Source organism: Toxotes jaculatrix, chromosome 14 (genome assembly GCF_017976425.1).
Source record: "Toxotes jaculatrix isolate fToxJac2 chromosome 14, fToxJac2.pri, whole genome shotgun sequence".
Taxonomy (NCBI): domain Eukaryota; kingdom Metazoa; phylum Chordata; class Actinopteri; family Toxotidae; genus Toxotes; species Toxotes jaculatrix.
This window is the reverse complement of record NC_054407.1, coordinates 9,590,989-9,617,813: the sequence shown is the minus strand read 5'-3', so window position 1 is coordinate 9,617,813 and position 26,825 is coordinate 9,590,989. Positions and strand designations below refer to the sequence as shown.

Here is a 26,825-nt window from a genome sequence, read left to right as displayed (position 1 = left end):
GTACAATGACAAACTGGGATTACTGCCGAGGCTGTGCTCTGGTGGCCTTCAGGGGCATTCATGCTTACAGAGAATTTCCTGGCAATCTGTATCATGTCTGTGCATAACAAGAATACCACCAGAGAGGTAAGCATGAATTGTGATTTAATTCTCCGTGTGTAATATATTTGACATTCAATAAAAGTGTTCTTCAGTCCACACAGTGTTAATGCACCTGGTTTTCCCTGCAGCGACATATGATCTTTTAAGAAAAAGAGAAGCAGCCGTGAGAAACTGACAAGAGAAAAGCAATTTATATTTTAGCCAGTCCTCAACAATAAATAATAGGTGACAATGTTATTTCATCATTAGTCTGTTTTAAGTGTCAGAATTGTCAATTGGGATTTCTGCAGTTGTTACAATCGGTGAAAACGAGTGTTATTCCTATATGATCCTCCCATTGTGTGCAGAACCAGCTGGCCAAAAACAAGGTCAGGAAGACACGAGTGGCCACCAACGGAGAATGAAAACAGACTCTCAGGCTCAGCAGACTGTTTCCCAAAATAGTTAGACTACTCTCCAAGAGTGGAAATCAGGGTTTGGTACTTTCTATATTTAGCTCTCTTGTCTGACAGCTACGGTGAGAGGCCTGAGGTCTCTCCTCTCCCGAGTGAGATATAAATAAACAACTAATGAGAGGAAATGGCCCCAGATTCACTGTGGGAAGATCTTACTGGCCAGGCTCAATCTGGACAATCGGGTTTCTATAGTGTTTAAATCTGAGTATTGGTTGAAGGAGGTGTCAAAGACAGTGGTCATCACAGGCTCAGATCTTCTGACTGTGCAGCACAAAACATCTTTATTGATATATTAGTACAGTACTGTACTGTTGGAATGCTTCACTTTATTAATCGTAGTTAAGTCTTCATACAAAGGTTGGTATATTAATAAAGACATTTATCAAAATGCAAATTTTGACAATTAAATTAATCTATCAATAGTACAAATAAGGCCATTACAGGGCTGCTGAATGGACAGAAATTATGACATGGCAGTGGTAATCTGAATTTTTTTCCTTTAGAGGCGTACAGGATGATTTATTGCAAGTAAGAAGAACTGACTGTAGGAGACAATCATAAAAAATACAGTGGGATAATAACACTAGATCTTCCTGATCTGAAGACCTAAAAGTACCCTTTGGAGAAGGCAACAATAGCAAAACTGCTGAAAAGCGGAGCACCAGGTAAGTGAAACACGATTTAACATGTTTTGCTAGAGACACGCAGACAAAAACAGATGGCACGATAATGTTACAAATCACTTTCATCCCACAGATAAAAACATTTGATAGAAACATCTTTTTTTTTCCTACAGAAAGTACTCCCATTAAGAGTGCTCTTCATAATACAAGGCAAACATAAGTAAGGCTTTAGAGTGTAAGAAAATTTTCTTTATACTATCTATTCCTTTTTTTTTTTTTTTTTTTTGTTAAATTTACCATAGCAGACATTTCCCCCAGAGAATCACAGCATGCAGGACATGTTAGACTGAAGATTGAAGATCCCCACCGACACAAAATGTTATAGTTTAAAATTTAAAAAAAAAAAAAAAAAAAAAGAAAAATTTGAGAGCAGTCTTGGGAGAGTGGTTTTTATCATCAATGCACACTACCATTTACACCTGTGCCTACAATACTTGCATCAAACACACCTTAAGACAACGACGTGCACATGCACTCGACTAAGACAATTGTGACGAGCAAGTAGGCGTGGCTCACAGTGTTGCGTAACACTTTGCTGGCATGCTCCGTAAGGTCAGCATCCTAAAAATATCGTACCAGGTAAAGTGAAGGAATGGCTGCAAATATTCAGACGCATGTTTAAATGTTTTCAAATGCAGTATCATTGGTTTGGCTTGGTCCCAAAGTCTTCATTACACAATGTCAGCTGACACTTGCGGTGAAAACAAAAAACTAAAAATAAAATACAATTTGTGCACTGTATTAATGTGATTTTTCGTTTTAGCTTCATTCACTTTGTATCTCACATGTACCAAAAGCATCACAGGTCATTTTATCCCAATGGCTTGAATCTGAGCAAAAATGATCTTAGATTTAAGATGTTTATATGGAATTTATCTCAACGTGATGTTTCATTAAATCAGCTTAAGACAACACTGTATTATGGTAATCATACTGCACATAAACTGACAGGAAACGGTGGATTAAATGGGATGTGGATTGTCGTGGACCAGTCAGAGCTGCTGCGGCTGTGATGGGTTACAGAATACCTTGAGTTACTGTAGTTTAATTTAACACCAGAAGTTACTGCCCCCGATCATGGTAACATCTGAGTAGAAGCTCACTGTAAACCTTGATCCCTGAATTCAGTGATCTGAATTGAACAAAAATTTGGAATGACATCTGAAGTCATTATTATCCTTCTTTAAACTGATATACTTTTAAAAGGACGGGAGGGAAACTTTGGCTGTATGAATCCACTTAAGGCAAAACAGAAAGGCAATAACAGTCACAACCCAATGGAGACAAGACTGTGCACAGAGGAAGGACATAATTCATCACTGAAATGTGTCAGTGCTGTTCAAATATTCAGAGAACAATATCTGCTCTCGATATTTATGTACCTGATGCCATCATAACTCATACAGCCAAAGTCTTAGTTAGTGGTCAGAGCTCAAACTGAACAGTGGCACTGGCGAGGTCAATAGTTTCAGAGAATAATACAAGCTAACGGGGCAGCCACAGAACACCTCATTACGGATCGCTGTGAGAGAAAATCATGGTTGAATTGTGAGCAGAACAGGTGGTAATGATACGATCACAGTCCACCCCTCACTCCTCCCAACAAAAAGAATACAGCAACATTAATAAGCAAAAAAAAGAAAAAAAAAAGGTAAAACACATAAAGGCTAAGTGGCATCCACTACAATATAGTGCAGGGTTTTTTGTCCTTGAAGGGATTGTCTGAAGCAGGGATGCCCATAAGGAGAGGGTCGTTTCTGGCATGTTCATTGCAGTAGTTCATAAGGTCTGCAGAGGCCTTGGACACCTGCAGAAACAATGAAGAGAAACAAACGAAGGGGGGGCAGGGTTGGGGGTGGGGGGGGGGGGGGGGGGTGATAAATAGTGGCAGTATTTTTTTATTTTTTTCTCATGCTCGCACAAAAATGAGCCAATCCAGTGGTAAACAGGATGCCTTTATGTAACTTCTAAGAATGAGATGCCCAAAAGAAGGTTTTCAAACTCTGAAGATTTTCAAACATCTGAGACGAAACCCAGCTATGACAAGGTTGACAGGGATTCTCAGGCAAGTTCTGGAGTTGTAAGAAGCATATGTTTTTTTCTGTGATTTATCAGTAGATTTATGGACATTTACTCTCAGAAGATGTAAGATAAAACATTACCCTCAGAAAGTGTTTGACACACTGAATCTAAAAATGTATGTATTATGTCTGTGTTCAGATTTGCACTCCAAAACGGAGAAGAAATTATGCTCAGAACCAAGGATTATCCCTACATGTGTCAATCTTTTAAAGAAATCCTTTTACTTTCCTCAGTGACATGTTACTCCGCAAAAGCAGGTTTTATTTAAAATGCACATTAGGCAGATCTATATAATAAGTAGGGTTTGGTACCATAAAGACAAATGCAGACAGTGAGGATCACTAAAAGTGGTTGCACTGCACGTTTTATTGTTGCACTGTACCTTTATCCTCTCAATGCTCGCCTCTATTCTCAGCTGCTGCACCGTCCGCCGGGCATGGGCGATGTTATTGGAACTGTGAGCCTTTGAAGACATCCTGGGCAATACAACACTGTAATGAAGAACAACGGGGAAAAGTGATTCAACTAGAGTTGCTTGGGGTGGATGTGTCGTAAGCCATACAGATGCTGCTTTAATAAGGCCAACAACTCCCTGTCCATACTTCCTCTTTTTCTGCAGGGCTGTTACCAAAAGTGACATCAGCAACCTGTTTTTTCATTCAGTGAAGCTCCAAGTGAACACAAAGCTGAGGCACGCCCATGCACATTCAGAATCATTTTGTTTAGTTTTTAGGAAGTGCAAACATGTAATGAAAAGTTACACATCAAGTTCCTTTTGCACACCTGAAGAAGCGCAGTATCCCTGCTCCCAGACATGGCAATATATAAATGCCACATTGTCCATACTGTGTGTACACACAGTCTGATAGCTGCAAAGCTATGGCAATGGCTGAAAATCTGACACAGCGGGATATCTGTATTCAAACAGAAAGCTACAACAATGTAAAGATTTCAGAGCTGAAAAGTGTGTGTGGCTGAGGGGCCAATGTCTGGGAGATAATTGATCCAAGGCTGCAGTGGGTTGGATGTTGGGAGCTGTGATTCCACCTCTTGCTAATCATTTACAGACTGGATGGGAACAAGCCCCGACACATCCTTCAGTCCATGTGGGAGCTCTGGCTCCAGTGTCTCTCCCATGTGCACTTGCCTCCTTGTAATACCACTTCTCTGTTTCTCATACAAACACATATTTCCTGTGATGTTTTTGCAACACACACACACGCATGTTGTCTTGTGACACATCTCACTTTCACCAAAACTTTTCTCAGCAGGGAACAGGAAGCTTCAAGTACAGCTTCTCAGAAGTTTATTGTGAAATTCACAAGAAGAGCTGCCGTAGGCCCTGAGGGTTTATTCAATAAATGAAAATGAAGATTTTCTGTTACATGCTGTGTGTGTGTTTATTTTGCAAACTGTCCCATCTACATACTGTTAGAAAGTTTGCTGGGAATTTTTTATGTTCAATATTTTGTTGCATACATGCTCCAAGTACTTCATTCAAGTTATAAGTGTACGGTGTCGTGTAATCAGGCCTCAGTCACAGTAACAGTAAATAAGAGGGATAATACGGGAAGGTGCAGTAAATGTGACAGTTGAGAGTAACGCACATGGACTTAGTGCAGCCATAAAAAGCCCTCAAGGCAGCTTTTTTTTTTTTTTAATGTTGTATGTTTATTTATTTTGTTCCACCCTGTCTGCACCCCGTTTACCCTGCAGGATGTAGTCCCTCAAGGCGGCCTCTGATGCTGCAGCTGGATCGTACGGCTCTTCATTTGTTTCAGGAACAAAGAGTTAGGGAATAAAGAAAAAAAAAAACGGAAATGGGACGGGTAGGAAAATCTCCATTTTCTGACCTCTGCTTAGGAGTGCCTGATTAGAGAGTTTTACTTCCATCTAAAGATAAGCAAACACTCTAAAGGAAACACAGCCAGAGATGACTCAAAGAGCGAAAATGTTATTGATAACAGGAAAGCGAGACATGAAAGGGCTGTCCATTCCAATGCAAAGTGAGCAATCATTGTAAGAAAACATTCTCAGTTTAGTCATAAAGGCGAGGCACCACAGGTGGAGAAAATAAAATCCTTTTATCCATACATGATGAGTGAGTGCATTCTTTTCTATAGTCTGGAGGAGGTCTTATACAGGCTTACAACTGTAAACATTAGCAAAGTTTTAAATGACGTGGACCTTTTCATTACATAGTAAGAATAGCTTAAGATGTTTGTTGAGCTGTTTTTATCTTTTTTCAAGAATAAAAACATCAATTCTGGAAGCAAACATAATCTAGAGGAGCTGTGTTTCAGATTCCAAAGATATATTTCTGATGGTTTTACTTCATCATTTCAGTGGCAAGGTCGGACACTTGTACCAGTGGTGAACTCAGTGACTTTCTTGGCTAACTGGCATCAGCACTACAAATAATTTTGTGGCAGTCCTTCAATTAGAGCACAAACTTCTCTGTACTCCGTCAGCTTCAAACGCTTTTCTGTGTAAGCAATTTGCCAATGCTAGGTAAAAACCGCAGAACTCCTGGTACTGCCAAGCAAACCAGATTACGCAGTTTATAAATTGTGCAATGTGCAAACAGTGCAGAAGTCGCTGATCAACAATGAATAAAGAGATAAACATGAGAAATGCAAACAGGCTTCACACGGCAGGGCTGCAGTGACTGAGGTGACAGCAGAGGTGACCCGCGAGCAAGACGCTGAACGCAGTGGATGTTCTTCTGTGTGCCACAGAGAGACGCTCGAGCGAACCGATATGACCTGCAAATCGAGGGTCACATGACGGGGGCTGCCGAGTTAGCACCATCACTACTGAGCTAGTCTGTTAACATGTTTATTGACTGACCACTGTCGGTTTTTACGAGCTGTTATTGAAATGTCATGAACCACACTGGCTGTGGGTTTAATTATTTGGTTTTGTGAATTATTATTATAAAATGTTATATTTCAGAAGAAACTGAGCATCAAAAATTATGTCATGTTACTATTTACTGTAATGGCTTTGAGCTTTTTTTCTCTTCTTCATGTGCAGTCAGACAGTCTAGCTAGAGCTGGGTGGACGAAAGAATTTGAAGGAAATTACTTATTTTGAAGAGATCCCTACTGGTGAATACCAAAGCTGATTAACTAGGAGTTGTGTTTATATAACTATAAATGAAATATATAGAGTCATATTTTGGAGGAAGGTTGGGTTTTTCATTGATTACATTCAAATTAATGTAACAATCTGCTGTTTTGTTAAAACTAAATATATGCAGGCTGAGTAACAAGCTTTACCATGTTTCTTCCTTTGCTGTAGAGAATTTAAAGATTTCTTTAAAGGGCATTAGTGTCACACACTTCTTCACTTTAATTATCTTTTTACAGTATGGATCGACAAGCTAGCAAGGCTACCAAAAAATGGCACTTTTGCCTGTGTGATTGAGCATGACATGCAGGGGGAATAAGACACCTCTACAGCTGTAATTTAAGATAAAATAAAGACAGAAGTAATAGTTTACTACTCTGTGGTGCCAAATATAAGTTCAGCCAGCGTGTGAAGTGGCAGGTCTTAAATCACACTGGCACTCAGAAGTGATTTTTGCAGGCAAACCATCCCAACTGAGTCACCTCAGTCAAACTGTGAAGCCCCTGTGATGTGATGCCAGCTACAACCAGCACCACCGGTCTGACTGAAACTCTATGGGAGGGCACCGGTGTGTGTGTGTGTGAGTGTGTGGCATTAGACACCACCGTGTACATATAGGAGCCTTGCAAAAAAAATGAGTTACCTCCAAGGATCAGAAACAAGACCACCCCCTTTACAGCCCACCCTATCACAATACACACACATACAGCAGCCAGGACCACCTACTGCACAGAGCAGCAAGGCACACAAACCTTAGACACACAAACTCACCCGCACACATGCGATTCATTAGCACAGTGTTCAAAGTGCCAAGAACAGGGAACCATTATGAGTCAGTGCCATTAACACCAACACTGAGAGATGAAAAACTGTGTGTGTTACACTGCCGCTATACTGCAGCTCAGACCCCAAGAAAAACTCTTAAATTTGCTGCTGACGAACACAAACGACTTCCATTAAAGGCTAAAAGAAGAGTCAGTCCTGTCAACTATACAGTATGTGTGGTCCCCTCACTGAGTATCTGAGGCTTTTCAAGCTGCAGAAGCTTTTGTAACAAAGTAGTCTCACTGGAAATAAACTGCCTTAGGGCTTAAATATTGTTGGCTGCACTTTAGGCCTGACTGACATGAGGTGATGAGAGGTAGGCAAGGGCCATGCTTCTTCCACATCCAAAGCCCTTCATTTAGTTCACCCCAAAATGACAGATTAGTCATTTTCTACTCAACCTTTTTTATGGTTTGAAGGACTTTAAAACAAAGTAAGTTAGCACCCATTGTTCAGTTTTAGGGGAAAACTGATAATAGACATTGTGGATTATTTTTCTGGAGCTGTAATGGCTGGCCTCATTAACTTTTATTACTTTTTAAGTAGAACTCATGCAGACTGAGGTGGAATTATGCAGGGCTGCAGGTTTGATATAGGAACAAAAAAAAAGCCCATAAACACTATTTAAAATTCATACAAGTATAAGAGAAACAGCCACGCCAACATGACGCCCATGTATATGACAGCTTACATGGAGGGAAGAGAAGCATGTTTCAGCCTGTAGTTGGTGTTCTAACAAATCTCACTGAAATTTAAGACACTGTGATAATAAAACAGTGAGTGACTTTTTGGCCATTCAATGTATTTACATTCTGTATTGATCTCTCAATGTAGCAGTTCTCACTGTGAGTGGCGGAGTCTGCCATTCCTGTATTGGTTTTCTTACACCCGAGCAAATGATGTACAGGGAACGACGCAGCATGTAACCCAGCATTACAGTTTCTAATTCTGTCTCACTGATATCAGGCTTACTGTTTACTGTTCACTCTCCTATGGCCGTATCAAAACTGCAAACCTAAATAAAACATTCTACTGTCGCTGTTTCACATCAAAAGCATTCATTTGTCAAAGGATTATTTTTAAATTTTGCAAGCAACTAAGGACAAAGATGAGCAGCCACAGGGAAGAGCTGCAGAACTTTTCAGACACGTATCAAACTTTACTGTGTCTTGGCGTTGCATGAAAAACTAGCTGTACCATAAAATCAGACAGTGGTTGCAATTATTATTTACTGACTTCTAGATTAAAACTACAAGAGTTTGTCTGGTTGCTCAATAAACAGATACTCCAGTTGCTCCTCTGTTGTATTTGTGACAAAGCAGCTACTTAGGGAGTCTTTGCTGTGCCATTAAATATCTTGAAATCTTAAGGATTATAACTTAAAGTTTCTTACTGTTGATATAGTCAGCGTTTCATACTGACTCACAGCCGGTCATTATGCACATTTGCACAACTTTACTTTCTTATCTGCTAAAATCCAAATCAAAGTTGACATTTTATTGCCTGTAACACTTCTGGTGATCATGTTAAAAAGGCCCTGAAATATCTACTCACTGGCGTCTGTCTGACTTTATACACCAGCTGACAAGTGTGTAACTCTGAATTGTGGAAAGGCGATATTTGGTGTCTAGACAGATGTCTGTTGCTTTGAACAAAAGAGAGTTCAAAGACCTGGGCCCCAGCCACAAGCCAGTATATTAGTTGTTCTCCCTTGCGTACCCGCACGCACACACACAACTTTGTCATCTCTCTCATGCACGCCCCTCCCCCTGCACTCTCTCTCTCTCTGCAAAGCAGGAGTATCCCAGTCTGCAGGCGAAGCTAAAAGTAGCCCTCTCATACTCTCTGCTGCCAGTCAGCAATTTCCCAGTTGAGTGAAAAACCGTCTCCTGCTACACCTAAAACATGACCCCGCACTTCAGTCTGCTGCCCTTCAGATCAGATCTGTGTCGCTGTGCAATCCCGTCCCCGCTTTCATGTAAACACTGGCTTGTTCTCACTTGGTTCCTGTGCTTATCAAACTCCGTAATACTCAGTCATCAGTCTGCAGTCGTCGGTGCTGCTGAGTAAAGTGGGATTGTGTTTATGAGCCAGAGGGAGAAACTCTGGCTATCTCGAGCTTCTGAAAGAGAAAGGGTGAGGCAGGGAGGAGATGGTGTGAGAACCACCCAGAGTAATATCACTACTTTCCCACCAGAAAAAGGAAAGCAGTTGCTGTTAGGCCCTGGTTTCTTTGGCAGCTGCTATCGTGCACTTCATACTGCAAATATCAAGATGAATAAACAGAAACCACAGCAGTAGTGATATAAAATTTAAAAAAAATCAACACTGATCATTACTTTGTAATTTTGCTATAGCTGACCTGACCTTTAACATTCAGAAAAACCTTGACAGGCCTAGTTGTAATATGTCAACCACTGGGGAAAAAAAAACTGTTAGCTGGAGCCCTTGTTTACAGTAAGAGTAGTAAAGCCAGTGTGCACATGAGAGTCAGGTTTATCAGCTGCAAGCAAGTACAGCCCACAGTGAGGAACATACAGGCAGAAAACTAGATCATGTGTGCTTTAAGTGAAACTACGATGAGACACGGAGCTGCAGCACCACCCCAGAGCTGACAGGTATGGCCACTGAGATAAGTGCAGCTGGCAGAACCCCGCCCAGGCCATTGGCTGCACACTCAGTACGGTACAAAGGGAATACTGGGAAATTCAGTGCACTCTATGCCGGTCTGCAAGGCTGCTTGATTGTGATTGGCTGAGGGCTACCCTTTTTTCCTGTGTAAGCAGATGTTTCCAGGAATAGCACAAGGACTGTGCAAAGGTTAACGGAAAATTGCTCAGATTAAACATGTGGCGCTACAAATAACAATGTCATTTCTGTATCATCTCGAAGAAACTTAAACCCCCTACAGTAGTTTCTCAGAATCTGGCAAACTGCACAATCCTTTCTGCGGCTTGACAGGATACAAAAACAATCCGGCATACTGTAACACAGTTGCACAGTGTCTAGACAGAAGACTAGACTGGACTCATTTCTGCAGGATTTCTAAATCCTAAACTCATGTGCAATTACTTGAGGCTCATTTCTGGCAAAATGAACTATGAATGATTCCTTGTCTCAACCTCAGACTAGATGGCTGACAAGTTTTGCTGCAGGAATTACAAGTCAGGCCAGTTTATTATAGACTCAATTCAAAAGCTGCATGTCATGTTAGATAAGGTTAAGACATCCATGAGATAGCAAACCCAAAAAGCTAATCAGTGTCCTTTAAACATGATGATATTTGGAACAGGATTGTGTGAACAGGGCTGACTGCACATTCAGTGGCTGGTACAAGACTGAAGAGGAGCAGCATGTGTGTCAGGGACTCCTGACTGCCTGACATAATGACAGATAACATGACAGTGATAACACAGGGGACAAGTAACACTCTGGTATGCCAGGATTAAGTGCAGGCAAGAATTCACATGGTAAAATAAGACAATCTCCACCCAGGCAACCTCTAATTAGGCTCCACTCCCTGCACACAGCACAGTACACACAGTCTCCTGACTTGACTAATGTAGCCTAATTTAGACTTGCAGAGTAATGGTGCAGCAGAAATTCACTGCACTTGAAAAAAAAAAAAACTCAACCATTGTCCTTTTATCCTTTTTCCTGAGCTAATAATGAGTTTCATTTATGGATGAACACACATGGACGGTCACTTTCTTCTGCAGAGAAATTATGGAGATTTTCACAGCATTAAAACAAAGGCCAATTTTTTTTGTCCTTGGCTTGTTTTACCTCTGTTACACACCAGTGAGTCAGGTGGTTAAAAAAAAGAAAAAAGAAAAAAAAGAAATGGCTTTTGGACTGCTGAGTGGGGCATTTCACGCAAGCAGGGTCAGCCATGCTGTTAGCCTATTGTTGAGACTGCAAATGATCAGTTGTGTAATCCTAAATGTGGGTGCAGTGTGGTTTAAATGTTAGGGAGAATGCAGTGTAAGTGTAGTGTAGGCAAGTGAAGGTCTAATGGACACCTGCAGCAGGTGTAGGAGGGGGTGTCGGATTGGGAGCACCAGAATGTAACACCGAACACCTTGAGCGTTACCAAAGAAACACATCTATCGCGGGAGGCTCCCACTTAACTTCATCCACTCCCCTTTCTTCTAACATTTTGGCTAATCAAAACAGGTGTTACTGCAGGTTTAACAGCAGCCTAAGTATTGTGTAAGTATTCTTACACAAAATACAAAGACCGAGTCTTTCATAGCAACAGTGCAACTAACAGTCCTGTGTAAGCAGCGATGACATAAATAAAATAATTAAAGTGAAAATACCAGCATCTGTGATGCAAACACATTGTACAGTATGTGCAGTGACACTCACAAAGAAAGAATTTCTGTGACAGCAAAGGGTGACAACAATAAGCAGCGGATTTTTCTTCTTTCCATTGATGCAACTGTGTAGTGAACTCCTTACATTCCTTCCACAGGAGCGGCTGGAGATTATGAGATAATTATGTAAAAGTGTTTCTTGATGCACAACAAGTATTCAGACACAACTGGCTTTCCTGGCTTTACGCACAGGATGCCAAACGTCTGGGAGCAACACATAAACAGACGCAGAGGGCAGCCAGTGCCTCCGTGATATCATTAGCAGCTAGAGTATGCACTAAAAATAGCCAACAGGTCTGTGTTGTTGCTGGCTACAGTGGAGCTGGTTTCAGCTAAAAACTACTCCCAAAAGTAGCTAATATTACCAAGCTGAATGCCAGCTGGGTATCATCCAGATTAGCAAGGTCTCTGCAGTTTCCACTGAGGTGCCTGTGAGCCTCTGGTTCCCCAGTAATGGCCCATTATCAAGCCCAGAGCAGCCCAAAACAAACAGAGGCCTATGGCAGATAATGCCGTTCAGACGTCACTGCAGACGCACAGAGGGTGACATGCAGGAGACACGGGCGACCTAGGCAGAGAGGCTGCCAGGCAGCGTCTCTCTGCTCTGCCCTCGGAAAACAAACAGCATTGTTGCCCTAAAACTGCACAAAAGAAAGCTTAGTGCAAACCGAGTGGAGTTTGCTGGAAATGGATGCAGGGAAGGAATGAATGGTGGGGCAGAGAGCTGTAGAAAAAGACGTGTGCTTGCGACTGAGACTGAGAGAGATAAGAGTTTGTGTGTGTGTGTATATGTGTGTGTTAGAGAGAGGGAGAGAGAGAGAGTTCAGCTGGAGAAAACAAGCTGTGCAGCTGTGTGTATGTTGCATTTGGTAACGTGCCAAAAATCTGCTGCCGGCGACAGGAACGCAATAAAACTTAAAGCTATTGTGAGCACTTTGCCTTTCGCCTCAGTCCCTCTTGCCTCTGAAAGCTACTATTCATGACGAAGGCAGGGAGATACTACACAATGGATCTCCATCTCTGGCCCAACACTGCCCTGCCTATATGGAACAATAAACAAACGCTCTCAGTCTTTCCAACCTCCACCCCTGAGCTGGTCTGACTGCATGTACGTTACCACTGCGGCAAAGGTGGAGCGGAGGAGGCCAGAGGTCTATGGACTTATTAGTTGGGGCATCATACAGCCCCCTCCTACCTGCAGAAGCTGTAGTGGGAAGCGTTAAACGACAGCGTGCACGGATGGAATAATTGATAATGGCTTGGACGTCACACAGCTCATTAGAAAACAACATGAAGGTCATAAAGATGAGTTTGTTTTTCAACCAAAGAGGAAATGGGATTAGTCAGAGGGTGACATAAATGTGGGCAGAGTGTGTGCGAGTGCGACAAAGACCGTGTGTGTGTGTCTGTGTGTGTGTGTTTGCATGTGTGTGTGTGTGTGTGTGTGTGTGTGTGTGTCAGAAGGTGCAAAGTCTACTTTAGAGGATATCTGCATGTGCCTTTTACGATTTTCAGGTATACATGCAATAATGTCAATAACGTAATGTAAATTACAGACAATGACAAAGTTTCACACTCTTTGTCTATTATATACACTTAATATGTTTAGTGTTATTCCAGGGACTAGAAAGATTATATACTGTAATAGTCAAGGACCACCACGGCTAAATTGAAGGCAAGAACAATCAACTCTGAAATTAACCCTGTCACCAACCCTGTCAAACAGGACAAAAGGGATTAGTGATGGAAAAGTGCAGGCTGCATGATTTCCTCTGTCAGGAGGGTGAGAGAGAGGGAGAGAGAAAGAGAGAGGGAGAGACCTAGAGAAACAAAGACAGAGAGAAAGGGAGAAAACAAACAGCTTTTTATACTATCAAAAAAGTTCAACAAAAACTCAAATATCACCTGGTCTCACTGTGAGACGGACAAACACTATCATAAACCATTTCTATACAAACAGCAGAATATTATGAACTACCACTCTTAGGGAACTGGAATTAAACGCCTTAAACTTTTGCATATTAATATGTAATGTAGCTGAAACAATTGAATCCATTCCCTGATCAACAGAAAATCTACTCATTTTTTAAAGTCAAAATTCAATGATCAATTTATTTAAATAATGTTGCACAGCTTCTTAAATGTTGTCACATATGAAAGTAAACTAAATATCTTTGGGTTTTCAGCTGTTGCTCGGATAAAACAAGCAGTCAGAAGATGTCACCTTGTGCTCCAGGAGATGGGTTTTTAGCTTATTTTCATGTATTTCATAAACCAGGCAATGAAGTGATTCACTGAGAAATAATCAGGAGAATAACTGACAATGATCCTAACATTTGGTTGCAGCTGCCTGTGTATATTTCTCAAACAAAGTACCCAGATAACATCCTGCTGATTGAAAATCCAAAGCATTGGAAGGACACTGCCTGCTCACCTACCACCAATTCAGGTAGCTCTCTCATGACCCCTTTTATAAAACCATGTATATAAAATGTATGTGTGAATGTGTAAAGTATGTACAGGTGCATGTCTGGATACTTGACATCGCAACAGTGGCTATGATCCAAAAATGTAAAAAACTGAAAGTGAAATTTGGAGAGAGAGAACCAGCGAGAACATTCACATTTCAGAGCACTCCCATCTCCTGTTGCACGAGACATTAGTCAATATTTTGCCACCGTCTCCTTAAATCAGTGGATATGTGAGAAGCTGTGCTCAGTCTAGCGTGTCGCTCTCAGGGTGAAATTTATTTCTCCACAAACTACTGACCTTTGACCTCCCATCTCAGAGTTCAACAGGCCAACTGGGATAGTGTCGATCTCATTTTCTTTCTTGAGTCGGAGCGGTTTCGTTTCCTTGCGTGTCATCTCTGTACTGAACTTAGATAAGTGAAAGAGAAGAGGGCTACAGATGTCACGGGGGTCACAGTGCAGAGGATGAGAGAGGTGAAACCTCAAACACCTTAAATTTGAGGGGGAATTGAGGCTCATATAATAGTTTGACATTGTCATAGACTACACATAAGACATAGCATTAGTCTATAGCCTACGGGAAGTGTGGGATTATTGCAGGAGGTGATGAGCAATAAGACACGTGGTCTCATGCTTTCTTTATCTATAGCACATAGACTGTATATAGTCCAGGACCCAATGATCCACATTATCTGCAAGTGAGAAGAGACACTTCTGAACAAACAAGGACAGGAATGACAGGCATGTGGATAGTGGACAGATTACTGCATGTGACTACTCAAGACAAGTTGCATGAGAAGTAACCCACAGACACATACACACACACACACACACACACACTCTCTCAAAAAAAAAGGGGAATAAGTTTGTGGAAAAGTGTCTGAAGAAGCAAGCGAATAGTTATGATGCCAAAGAGTCACACTTAAAAAAAATGCACAGTCATGATGATACTCTACTGATACAGTAAAGTCTTATTAGAGTACATGTCTACTAATAGTACTGGCTAAACTGATTAGCACTATCAGGCCATATATACATTCTCACAATAAACTCTAAGCATTTACTGAGCTACTGTTTCCAAGGCCAGGTGACTGATTTTATGATCGCTTTACGGTCAAGTTGAAGGCCGCAGTCAGTGCTGAGACAAAGCGAGAGACGAGGTCAGGACAAAAGGCCAAGACCAGAGGGAATGAGATTTAAAAAAAAAAAAAAAAGGACTGAAAGCATAAAACATTGTGTTATGTAGTTCAGAGAAAAAAGTAGTGGAAATAAGTCTAAGTATCTTTTTGGCTGCTTAAAATAACGGGTGCAGGGTTCAACTCAGAACAAGAAGGCAAATTAAAAAATAACTTTTCTGTTATTCTCAAAACTTTCATTTGTAGAAAACCTCACCTGCCTGGCAGCAGTAAAGACTGGAAGAAAATTAGTTTGCAGGTAATACTCTCTACATTTATATTTGCACTCATACATATAAGATTCCTTTAAGCACCAGAGGCCAAAATATCTTGACTTTTAGTTCCCAGAAAGGGTCATGCTCCTAGACTTCTCGTTTTTATTAGATACTCCCAAGTTATGTGCAGTACCACATACTAATCATCATAGTATATTGGGTTTGTTTGTTTGTTTGATCTAATGTTGGTGTTGTTTTTCATTTATTCTGTTAAGAATCTGTCAAACATCCAACATGTGAATTAAGAAAGAAAGAAACGACGAAAAAAAATCAGACAGTACATATGCACATGTATGACCCCATATACATAAACATATATATATATATATGCACGGGTAAATAAAATTAAACGAAATCTGCTTAACAGATAAATAAAAAGATAGAAGAAGCTGCTGCTGATCAAGCCACAGCCTCTGCCACCTAATTGCCCACTTCTTTCAAATTTCATCTTCATCAACTGGGTTAGTTTTTTGAAACCTTGGTAAACTCCTTGTTATGAAAGAATTTCATCACTGCATTAAAAAAAAACAAGAGAAGTTGAAACAGTTCTTAAGTCACTCAGGATGTTGAACTTGGGGTTTTCAGTGTGACTTCAGAGTAAAGAAATGTGATTCAAAAATACTTTTGGTTTTGCTTTTTAAATATTGAGAGTCCCAGGCAGAGGGTGCAGAAATGAGAAGAAGAGGGTGAATTCCCCATTGCCTTTCTAGTACCAGAAAGTGAGTATTTCTGAGAGATTACAAATCAGTTTTGTTTATTCATTTATGGTTACAGAACATTTCAGACATGAAGGCATGAAAGTTAAAGTTCTCTCAGACAGGCACATTGACTTACACACAACCAGATTGACTTACAACCCCCCCCCCCCCCACACACACACACACACACACACACACACACACATACAAAGGGGTCTGAGTTACTATTAATCAGAAGCCACATGAATGGCTGCTCCTCCCTCCAATCACTGCGACTCCGTTCATCTAACAGTTTCAAAGACATGTCGGGAGGAGGAAGAGGCTCACACTGTGGGTCACAGTGAGGCCACTTCCTCTGCAGCCCACCCCAAATCCCTTCAAAAAATGATGTTTGCCTCCTCCTCATCCTCCCTCCGTCTCCCTTTACTTCCTCTCTCTCCATGCTTTATCCATTTCCCAGCACAAGTAGGTCACTAGGTTCACCTCTCTGATTCATGCAGGTAGTTTTATATATATTATAAAAAGGAGCAGTGGACACTTAAAGAAAATGCACTGGAGTTAAAATCCAGCTTACATACATGGTCTCTGCACAAAACAGTTTATACAAGGCAATCCTCAGAAAGCTGCATGGGCCAAAGTCTGTCTTTCTGAACTGTGCCACAAGGTCACATCTCAAGGTAGAAATTCTTAAACAAAACACTACTGTTGTAAAGCAAGAAATGTTTCAGCATATAGGAATTTGGGTACATGGAGATCTAATCTTTTTTTTTCCCAAGAGAGCCAGAATGAAATGTCTGAATTGCAGATTCTGTGACTGATTGCTCCCGGTGAGAAAAAAAAACTGCACACAATAAGATAACTGTCTGGTTTTCCAATAAGGAGCCCGTGGAGAGGGAACATTGCCTGTTTGTTACAGCTCAGAGAGGTAATTGCACAAGGAGCCACTGTACAAGAACCATTCCTGGACAAAATGTGAGTCCTTGTTCTGCCCGTGCACCAGCAATGTGTGAGTAAATCATAGTCAAACAAAGCCTCGGAGGGCTCTGAAAGTGAATGAATTTGACAGAGTGAATGAGGCACCTGATCTCAGCAAATGATGAGACACTGAGATGGTGGACTGGGAGACAGGCAGCGATTGTTTATCTCTCGGACACCTGTTTCTGCTTGTTTGAAACAGAGAAATGCAGTGAGGCGTCTGACAAAAAAAAAAAAAAAAATTGGGGCCTTCAAGGCAGCAAAAAAGGGTGCAGTTTCCAGTTTCTTTTAGCAAACACAGCACAGAAACGTGTTGATGCATAGCCTTATGCTACAGGTGTCAAGGCCCCAACTGGGCCTCAGTGAGGACGCACACACACCCCCCTTTGTTTAGGATGCCAGCAAAGTTGCCCAAGGACTCATAAAGGACTCTAAAGAAATTAAAGAATCCATCAAAGTGAGACTGTTTCTCTCACCCACTCACTCACACACACACACACACACACAGCTGAATTTACATGCTGATTCCACTATGAGCATCATGAATGAATCGTTTATATTTCGAGCCTTTATGTTGAAATGCATGTTTCTGCTGCAGCTTAAACTTTACCCCAGATAGTCTACAAGCGCCACACACTGTCAACATATACATATTCAGGACTTACTGTTAACACAATAAGTCTTGAAGTCATGTTCATTCCTATTCCTCCTTACCTGTCTGACAGGAAGCTGCTTTATGCCTGCTGGACATCCCCCCCTCCAACAGGATATGCCCATATTTGGGCTACAGTCTTATGAAATGCTGTGTATGTCAGAGGAAATAGCATACAGTAAGCGAGGGGAGTTTGTGTCCTTACAAAAGGTGTGCCTTCCTGTGTGTGGGAGTACTTCAAACTACTTTGCCCAGTCCAACCAGACAGGAGGATTGGCTTTACATAACCTATCTACAAGAGCAACTATACAGTGGAGAGTACAAAGCTCAAGATACTTGGCAATCATTCCAGTATTTGTTAAATAGATAAAAACATTTAATAGAAATCAGGTTTCGTTTATTCTGAAATGCATGCATGGAGAAAAGTAGAAATGTACGATGTATATGATCTTATATTAATAATCTTACATTTTGTTCTTCTCAGCTTTACTCATACTCAGGCATGGTTTTATTTTAATTGCCTTTATAAAGCACTTAAATGCAGAAATAATGCATGTTATTGTTATTTTTTTTATTATTATTATTAACTTACATTAACATGTAAGTTTTGTAACTATCGGTAGGTTACCAACAAACAGCAGATCATCTGTTTGTTGATGACACTCTGCTTGTGTTGGTTACTAAAGAGTCCTTCGAGTAAATAATCCGGACAGTAACATGATCTATAGAGGTGCACACACGCTATCAGAGCTGTCTGACAGGACAAATAACCGAAGACTGACTCACGTCACAGGTGCAACATACTGTATTAACACCCTCTCTCTCTCTCTCTCTCTCTCTCTCTCTCCCTGCAGGAAAAGGCCTCTTTCACACACACACACACACACACACACACACACACACACACACACACACACACACACACACACACACACTAACACATGTTCTGTCTCTCTCATCTCATGAGAATAAACAGAAATGGCTAAGTGTAATTGACAAGTTTAATAAAAGCCTTCAGAGTGTTTGGACCACCTGGCAGTGCCAAAGTGACAGATGGTGTATGTGTGTGTGTGAGACATGGAGCAAGATAAAGGATTGAATTGTCATTATGAGGGCAAATAGGCCCCACAGGAGAGCTGGCTTTCAAGTTGGCATCATGTGGGACTAGTGCAAACACTTTGGCTTCGATTTAAAACCTTAGCTGATGCTAAAGAGCTGCCTCAAAGCACGTGGTCACATTTTTGCCTCTGTTATAGCAGGGCCACTGAATGTCTCTCCAGCAGTCAGCAACAAGAGGGAGGCAGAAAGCAGTCAGAGAGCACCACCAAGTGGCAGAGAGAAGGAACTGTATCACTCCGACATAAAAGGTAGCCTGAACCCAAAGTGCTCTGTTTTCAGAGATGATTTATACAACTGCCCCCAAATCTTACAGAGCCGTAACAATTAATGTTTTGCTTTTGTCTGTTTAAAAGTGTGAAAACAAGTCCACATACGTACATGGCACAAAAATTCATCACACAGAGCACCAGTGTTTCCTCTTGTTCATCCTCAAATTATGCAAAGCATTTAATAAGACACACAGGCAGCTCTCCAAACCACTCCTGCCACACATTCTCCACTCCTGTGACACTACCACCAGGGAGGAGCATCACACCACACAGCAAGAAATGTATCCTCCTGCCGATCACTCTCAGGAAGTTTTTCCTACTAGTGCTTTTGTTGTTTTGTTTTTTGTGAAATAATCATAACAGGTAGTAATCCCCTGCCATAGTTTGACAGCAATGCAAGTCAAGGGAGAGAAATCTTTCCTTTAAATCCTAGTTTGCAGCATGGGCCCCCGCTTATCTCCCCAGTCTCAGAGTCGTAGTGAACAGCAGGCGGTGGACAGAGAGATGTCCCTGCATGTGGCAGTTTGAAGGTAACAATGGGCCTTAAAATATATCACGCCTGGCGTAAAATAACCTTTTCTCCCTGTCCCTCTTCTCACTCATTTACACATTATTCTCCTGTCTGTCCTGAGCTCTTATGCACAGAAATGTGTGAAACTTGACCGAAACATGTTTTCTGTTCTAATAAGGCAGCTGATTTCTAGATAAAGGCCCAATATGTAGTTGAAAATTGGGCTGCAACTGACTATTATTTGAATTACATTAACCTTTTATTTAATTAACAAATTAATCATTTCATCTAGGAATGGTCATAAAGTGCAGAACAATGCCCCTCAATTTCACAGTGGTCAACGTGACACCTTTTAATTGCTTGTTTTGTAGGAATAAGAAGCACTAGTTAGAAAACTGGGACTGTTTTTCTTTTCAGTTGAACAGACATGAAAATGTGGGACCGTTCCACTGTTTACAAACACTTTAAAGACGGTTTTTTTCAAACCGATATTTCTTTTAAAAATATGGGCTAACCCTTTTGGTTGCATCAGCGTCACACACACCTGTAAACATTACAACACATAAGCATTATAAACAAACATTCTAATTTACATATAAATTAGAAGTTATGCCTTAATAAAATAAGAGCAGATGTTGTTTTAATTGAATCATAATCATCCACAGTCACAGGCTGTTATGATACCGTATAATTATTTATTCCTCCCTTTCTCTACTTAGTTTCTCTCGTTTTGCCTGGTCCCAACCTCTGAAAGTTGAGTGATTCATAGAGTGAAACAAAATGATAATTCAGTCTGATTATCAGACACATCTGTGACAAACACTCCCTGCTCCCAGTTATTCTTCACAAATACTGACGAGCAGTCAGCTTCTCAGCTCATTAACTAACCTTGACAATTTGAGGGACAGTTGCAAATCTAACCTCAGATCAGTGTCTATGAGGAACTTCAACCTTGGACATAGTTTACACTCTAAACACACCTATCTTATCTGTTTCCTTTTCCCTGTCCAATGGGAGCTGAGGATGAACAGCAGCGTGCTAACAGCAAATGGAGGCCTGTACAACCTGGACAAAAAAAAAAAAGCAGCTGTGTACGTTTCCACATTGGGTTGATATTTAATATATTATTCCACAATGTAAAGGGTCTTAATTTTTTTGTTTTGTTGTGAAGACACGACTACATTGACTTTAAGTGCTAACTGTTTTGCAGTATCACAAAACGGGTCACTTAAACCGTGCAGTATATCAATATCAATAGCCATTATATGGTGAACAGCTTAGATGTATAATAAATAATGTAGAAAATAATGTATAAAGCTTGTGCACAGTTGTGTATTGCTCTGCATCTGAGGAAAAAAAAACTACCTCAACCTAAAACAAAAAGATTCAAAGATTCATCACAAAATTCACCTGCTAAAACCAAAGAATGTAAAACAGACTCAAGATGGCGTTGCTGAGTCGGCTTGTTAACTATTTCCCACTTTAATCTGTTTTTTTCATGATGTAATACACATACAGCAAAAAGAGTCGGATCTAAATGAGCACACCGGTTTTCAAAAATATCCTTCCAAAAGCCTGTTTTACTCTAGAGTCGTTTTGGATTTCTTTGGCAGCTCATGACATGATATCACAGGCCCCCAGCGCTGCTTGGGAGGCACTAGCAGGTCACAGCATATCATAGGCTGTCGTGAGTTACTGCTTAAATATCCTTTTTATCCCCTAAAAAAAGCCAGTGAATGCAAGTAAAATTGGATTTCATTGTCGTGAAATAATGAAAAAAAGAGCTGGTGCTGTCGGTCAGTCCATGTCGATTAGTAAAGAGCCAATGACAACAATAACCACTTAGGTCATTTATTAAGAAAATCAATGTCATCTGAGAATAATATCAAACACACTGAATGACACAGGATCTTTAAGATGAGCTGTGCAGCTGCGACGAGGAAGTTGTGGTAACAGAGCATTCCACACGTTCTCCTCCCTCATGGATTTTAGGTGCTCCTTGTTCGGGTGGAGACGCCAGTTTTACCGTTCTGTCTGTCAACTGTGTCCCTACGCTCAGTCTGACAAACACGACTATAGATGCTCTGCACCCTGAATACAGCTCGTGTGATGTCTAGCCTGCCTGTGACCAGTCTGTCCTAGAAATGAAAAGGTAGACATTCAGTGTGAGGGCAGCAGAGAGAAACCGAGAGGCGTGACAATGAATGGGAATCTAAAGATCTTGACATATTTGAAGCAAGAGGGGAAATTAGACCTGTTGCACTACCTTTCTTTCCTATCTGAGATGGTTACCGTGACAACACTTCCTGTTTGGCCTAGCAAAAGTGTACTGATTAGTTCATGAGCACTAAAGACGCCTTACTTCCTGACGCCAGCAGTGAAAAGTCTATCGTCTCGTCTTACTTTCTGCTTGTGCCGCAACATTTCATTCCCTACAGCTTCTAATTAATATGAATGACCAAAAAAAAAAGAAACAATATCTTGGAAAATGTTTCTGCTTTAGAGTAGGTATGTTACTGAATTGGTCTACTTTGTGGCAAAAAAAAAAAAAAAAAAGGATCCAGTAATTCTCGGTATTTCATGAAAGCAAGCAATTCTGCTGCCAAACCAGCAGGTGGGTGTGACTGTATATCCGCAATGTCACCACCACTCCTCACAGAACATCTGCTCCTGGGTAGGGTGGAATTCAAGTAAACCAGCCACTGTAGGCTAGGCCTTGTGACTACCAACACGCACAGGAGCACACACACACACACACACACACACACACACACACACACACACACACACACACACACACACACACACAAACCACTCATACTCTAACTCGAGCGAGCCCTTAAAGGCTACAGTAGGTCTTCACATACCTCTGAAGAGATGAAAAATCACAGTTGGTGAATAGAAATAAAAAATTGTTGGTTAGTTGTGTGCCACATTTAAAAAGATAAAGCATTATTTTATACTGTTAAGTCATGCAATCAAACTTTTTTTCAGGTATTAACTTAAGGTATCAACTGTTGTTGTTTTTTTTTTGTTTGTTTGTTTTAGTCACCAAGATTTGTAACACAGACTGAAAACTGTTCTGTAGGTGTGGGTGATATACATAAAATTATCCATGTTTTCATAAGTTTTCTTTTTTTTTAAAAATCAATCGTAAAACTGTTTAATAAAAAATAACCACTGAGGAGTGTTAGTTCTTGGTGGATCTGGAAAATGACACACCTGACAAATGAAATTACTTCATTTTAATGATGTAAAATTATTGAAAAATCCAATATTGCCGTAAAGAACTCTTGATCATTGATTGCCTGTAAATACAAATAGAGAAATTATAAAAGAATGTATATACTGTTTGGCAAAATCCCTTACAGCTAAGAAATTTATGTTATCTTGCAGTACATAATGTCATGTACTGAAACCTGACATCAAATGTCTCATCAGTTTCATAATCTTGTTTACTTTTTTACTCATTTCTTAAAATGAGGAAATTAAGTAAAAGTTAATTGATATCACAACTAACAAATCTTTTTATTGTTAATGAATAAATCTCAGAAAAATATGTTATACTTTCTTGGAGCCCAGTGTTACTTCTTCAAATAACTTTATTTTATCAAACTAAGAGTCTGATTCCAAAAATACTCAGTTTACTATCATGTATGACAACAAATTACTCAAATTAAATGATTATGTTTTCATTCATCTATTCTCCAACTAATTGTTTCAGGTCCAAATAGACTAAAAACAACACCCAGCCCTATACATGACAGAAATATCACTGTGTTTCAATGAGCATGTAGTCGCATTATTATAAGACTAGGAAACACAGGCAGACAGACGAGGTGACAGAAGAGAGAGTGAGAACGTACTCTCAGAAGAGTTGGAAACATATACTTTAGAACATGTACTTTTAGAAACTTATACTTAAGTTCTGTGTGTGTATGTGTAACATGTTGAGAAAATATGTGAATCATTCAGCCGAGTAAGGAAGTTGTAAGATCACTCAAAGGACACTGTGGCAAGCACGCACAGGCACGTACACGCACCAACTCCTACTTCAACAAACTGTGTACACTGAAAGACCTGCGGGGAATCCACAGATAGCAAGATGAGGAAACAGATCCTGGCTGATGAGAGGCTCAGGCAGTGGCCGCCGTCGCGCCTTCCTCCTGCGACAAAAGTGGCTGTTTGTGAAAAACTTGCCGACAGAGCTGCCGATCGAGTTGGCCTGCATTCTGTGTCGGAGGAGATGCACGCCGACTTCCAGAGCAGCCTGTTAGCCGACGAGGTACTGTACAGCATTGGTTACAGCTGCATGTGCCACTTCCCACATGATCCCAACAGTTCATCCATTGTTCCACAAGTTGAACTCATATGGCAGAGATAGAGGAGGCAGATTAAAATCAACCCTCCCCTCAATCTCTGGCTGCACAGGGACTTCCCTAAACCTAGCCTTTTTATGTAATCCTTGCATTAAGCAAGACATTGTTCCCATCTCGACCACCTAGCCCCCCTCCTCCTGTTACTGATTCATTTACATGCTTTACACGTCACGTTAAACGCTGCCAGCAATCCAGGCTAACCTACTCACACAACTCCAAATGCAGGCCATGCCATCAAAGCTGACACACAGAGACTTTAAAAACTGTCAAAGCTCACATGTTTACCTCAACATTAAACTCACAACTCAACGGGCATAATCTGAGGAACTGTGATCTATCCATCGCAACGAGGGAGGGAAACGAAAAGTTCTTGTGAGTGTACAGATTTTGCCAATGCAGGGGGCCAGTGTTCATTCCAAGGAAACACACCAGACAGCCTTAAGACCAGACCTGACAGCATTAGACAAGGTAGCTGTTCACGGCCATCATCATCTTCATCTCTTGTAAAACAGCAACGTAAGGCTGCATATTCCTGCTATTACCAGTGATTCCACTGTGCGAAGGTTGTGAGCATAGAGACACGCACGTATGTGTCAATTGTAGGAAACACAGTGAGGGGACACTTGGCACAGATTGTATTTTGTGTGTTCCTGTCTTCATGTTTGTCACTTCACCTCCTCTGAGTTCTGAGGCACTTCCTCTTGCCTGGTGTCTCTCATAAAAGTGCACGTCACACCAAACCAAACCCCTGTCACCGGCGCAAAGACAGGAAGTGCGTGATCCTCAGCTTCCAGTGTGTGCTGTGCGACCCACTCATGTTGATGGGCGTTGAGAGGAGGCTTTGATGGCGTGAATGGGGTACTAATGAGTTGTCCTTATCAATGGCCAGCCTGTATTCTGTCCTCCCTAATGGCCAGGGACCATCAACAGAGCTGTTGATGCTCCATGTAAACATTTCAGCCACTTCCCTGTGTGGGGCCTTCACTTCAACCATCACACTGGGTTCATAATCTAATTGGTTCACGTTGGACCACACTGGCAATGTTGCAAGCGATTATCTGTTGCATAATCGACTAATGTGAAGGAAGTGGCTGGTTTACATATCTATAAAAGTGCTATTCTGTTCTGGATCAATGTGTTTGCTTTCCAAAATAAGTCATTATGTGGCAAACACAGTAGGTGGGGCCTGTGGGGAATAATCAGGGCAGAAGGCCCAGACAGCACTGTGCTGAGTAAACCTTCTGCTCAAGCTATCACCTGTTGAACACCACATTCATGAAGCAAATCTCATATTCGTGTCTGTGGTCACCGGAGTCACAGGTGTGAAAATGAAACTGTTGTGTCTAAATAAGCTGTGGAGTCACGTTAAAGTGTTGCATAAACGGATGAAGACTGTGACAATAAATATGTCTCACGGTAGAGCAGACTGAGAACAACTGTTGCTTCAGCTTTTTAAAAAAAAAGTGTTAAGTGTGAGAGTTTATCGACACATGGCAGTCTTACCTGGCCGGGGTTATGTACAGTCAGGGCTAGCCGTGTCTCCTTTCACTGAAGCCAAACTCTATCCGTCAACAGACTGGGAGGAGACCTTTCCCTCTGCTCTGTCGCTCACGGCGCAATGTCACAACTACACCAGTGTGTTTACACCATAGACCGTGGAAAACTAGCTCTACATGGACCTCACGGTCGACGACAGAGCTGCCCAATCGCACCGCTTTCACTTTCCGCTGACGGTTGGTGTCAATATTTAATTGTCGTTTACTTTTTCTTCCTCCGCGGTGCGACCAGTCTCCCCACTCTCCGTTCCTTTTCCTCCTCCACTTGGACGCTTCGCGACGAGAACAGCCGAATTCTGTCGGGAGGAGGGAGGCGGGCCAACCGAAACCCCGTCAAGGCGGATGTTCAAAAGCGTCAAGCTACATACTACTGGCAGTACTACTTCCGGAGACTTTCACAATAAGACTGCTTTTTGTTACGCCTTTATGTTGATTGAACAGATTTGTGCAACTAAATCTGATTTTAAGTCACTGTAAATAAGTGAAAGAAAAACAACTCCTAGAGACTTCACCCCATCAATGTTATAAATGTTCATGTATTTAAGATCAGTTAAAGAGTTATGTGCTCCTCTACTGCTAAGAAAATAATTTGCGATAATTTTAATTTACAAAAACGAAACGAGAGGACCTGAAAAGGTCACATACCAGATTCTTTGTTTAAACTAATCAGACGTGCACAAGATATTTCTCTTTGAACTGTAGCAGAAAAAAACTTAAACTCTCCCAAATAAGAAATACATATAACAGTACAGTACTTAAATCCTCCACCTCTGAAACTTACATGTGTAACTGTAGAAAATAGTTGTTGATAAAGCATTACAAATGCACGTTTTTCCCAAAGGACCCCTCTCAGACTCTACGCACAAAAAAGTAACTTCCTGTCGCATGCAAGCTCTCTCTGGGTAACTTGACGGATTTGAGAAAAGTGAAAGTGGGTTTGTTCTGCGATCAGCCTCGCTGAGGCGCAGTCTTCCTACATACTACTCAGGCAAACAGTATTTACGTCCCACAAAGCTCAGTTTAATTAAAAAACAAAAACGGGGTTTCAGCTGAGTACACCCCTCACAAGAAGTGTTCTTATTAGGCA

The 26,825-nt window shown here is 41.1% G+C and overlaps 1 protein-coding gene across 1 annotated transcript; it reads right to left on the bottom strand.

The window, feature by feature from the left end:
• Nucleotides 1–127: 127 nt before the first annotated feature.
• On the bottom strand, nucleotides 128–26,043 carry gng12a (guanine nucleotide binding protein (G protein), gamma 12a). Its single transcript, XM_041055232.1, has 3 exons — nucleotides 25,686–26,043; nucleotides 3,705–3,813; nucleotides 128–3,047 (listed from the first exon to the last, which is right to left on the bottom strand). Exons 2-3 carry the CDS (start codon nucleotides 3,795–3,797, stop codon nucleotides 2,922–2,924), a joined length of 219 nt encoding a protein of 72 aa, XP_040911166.1. The 5' UTR covers nucleotides 3,798–3,813; nucleotides 25,686–26,043; the 3' UTR covers nucleotides 128–2,921.
• Nucleotides 26,044–26,825: the final 782 nt, after the last annotated feature.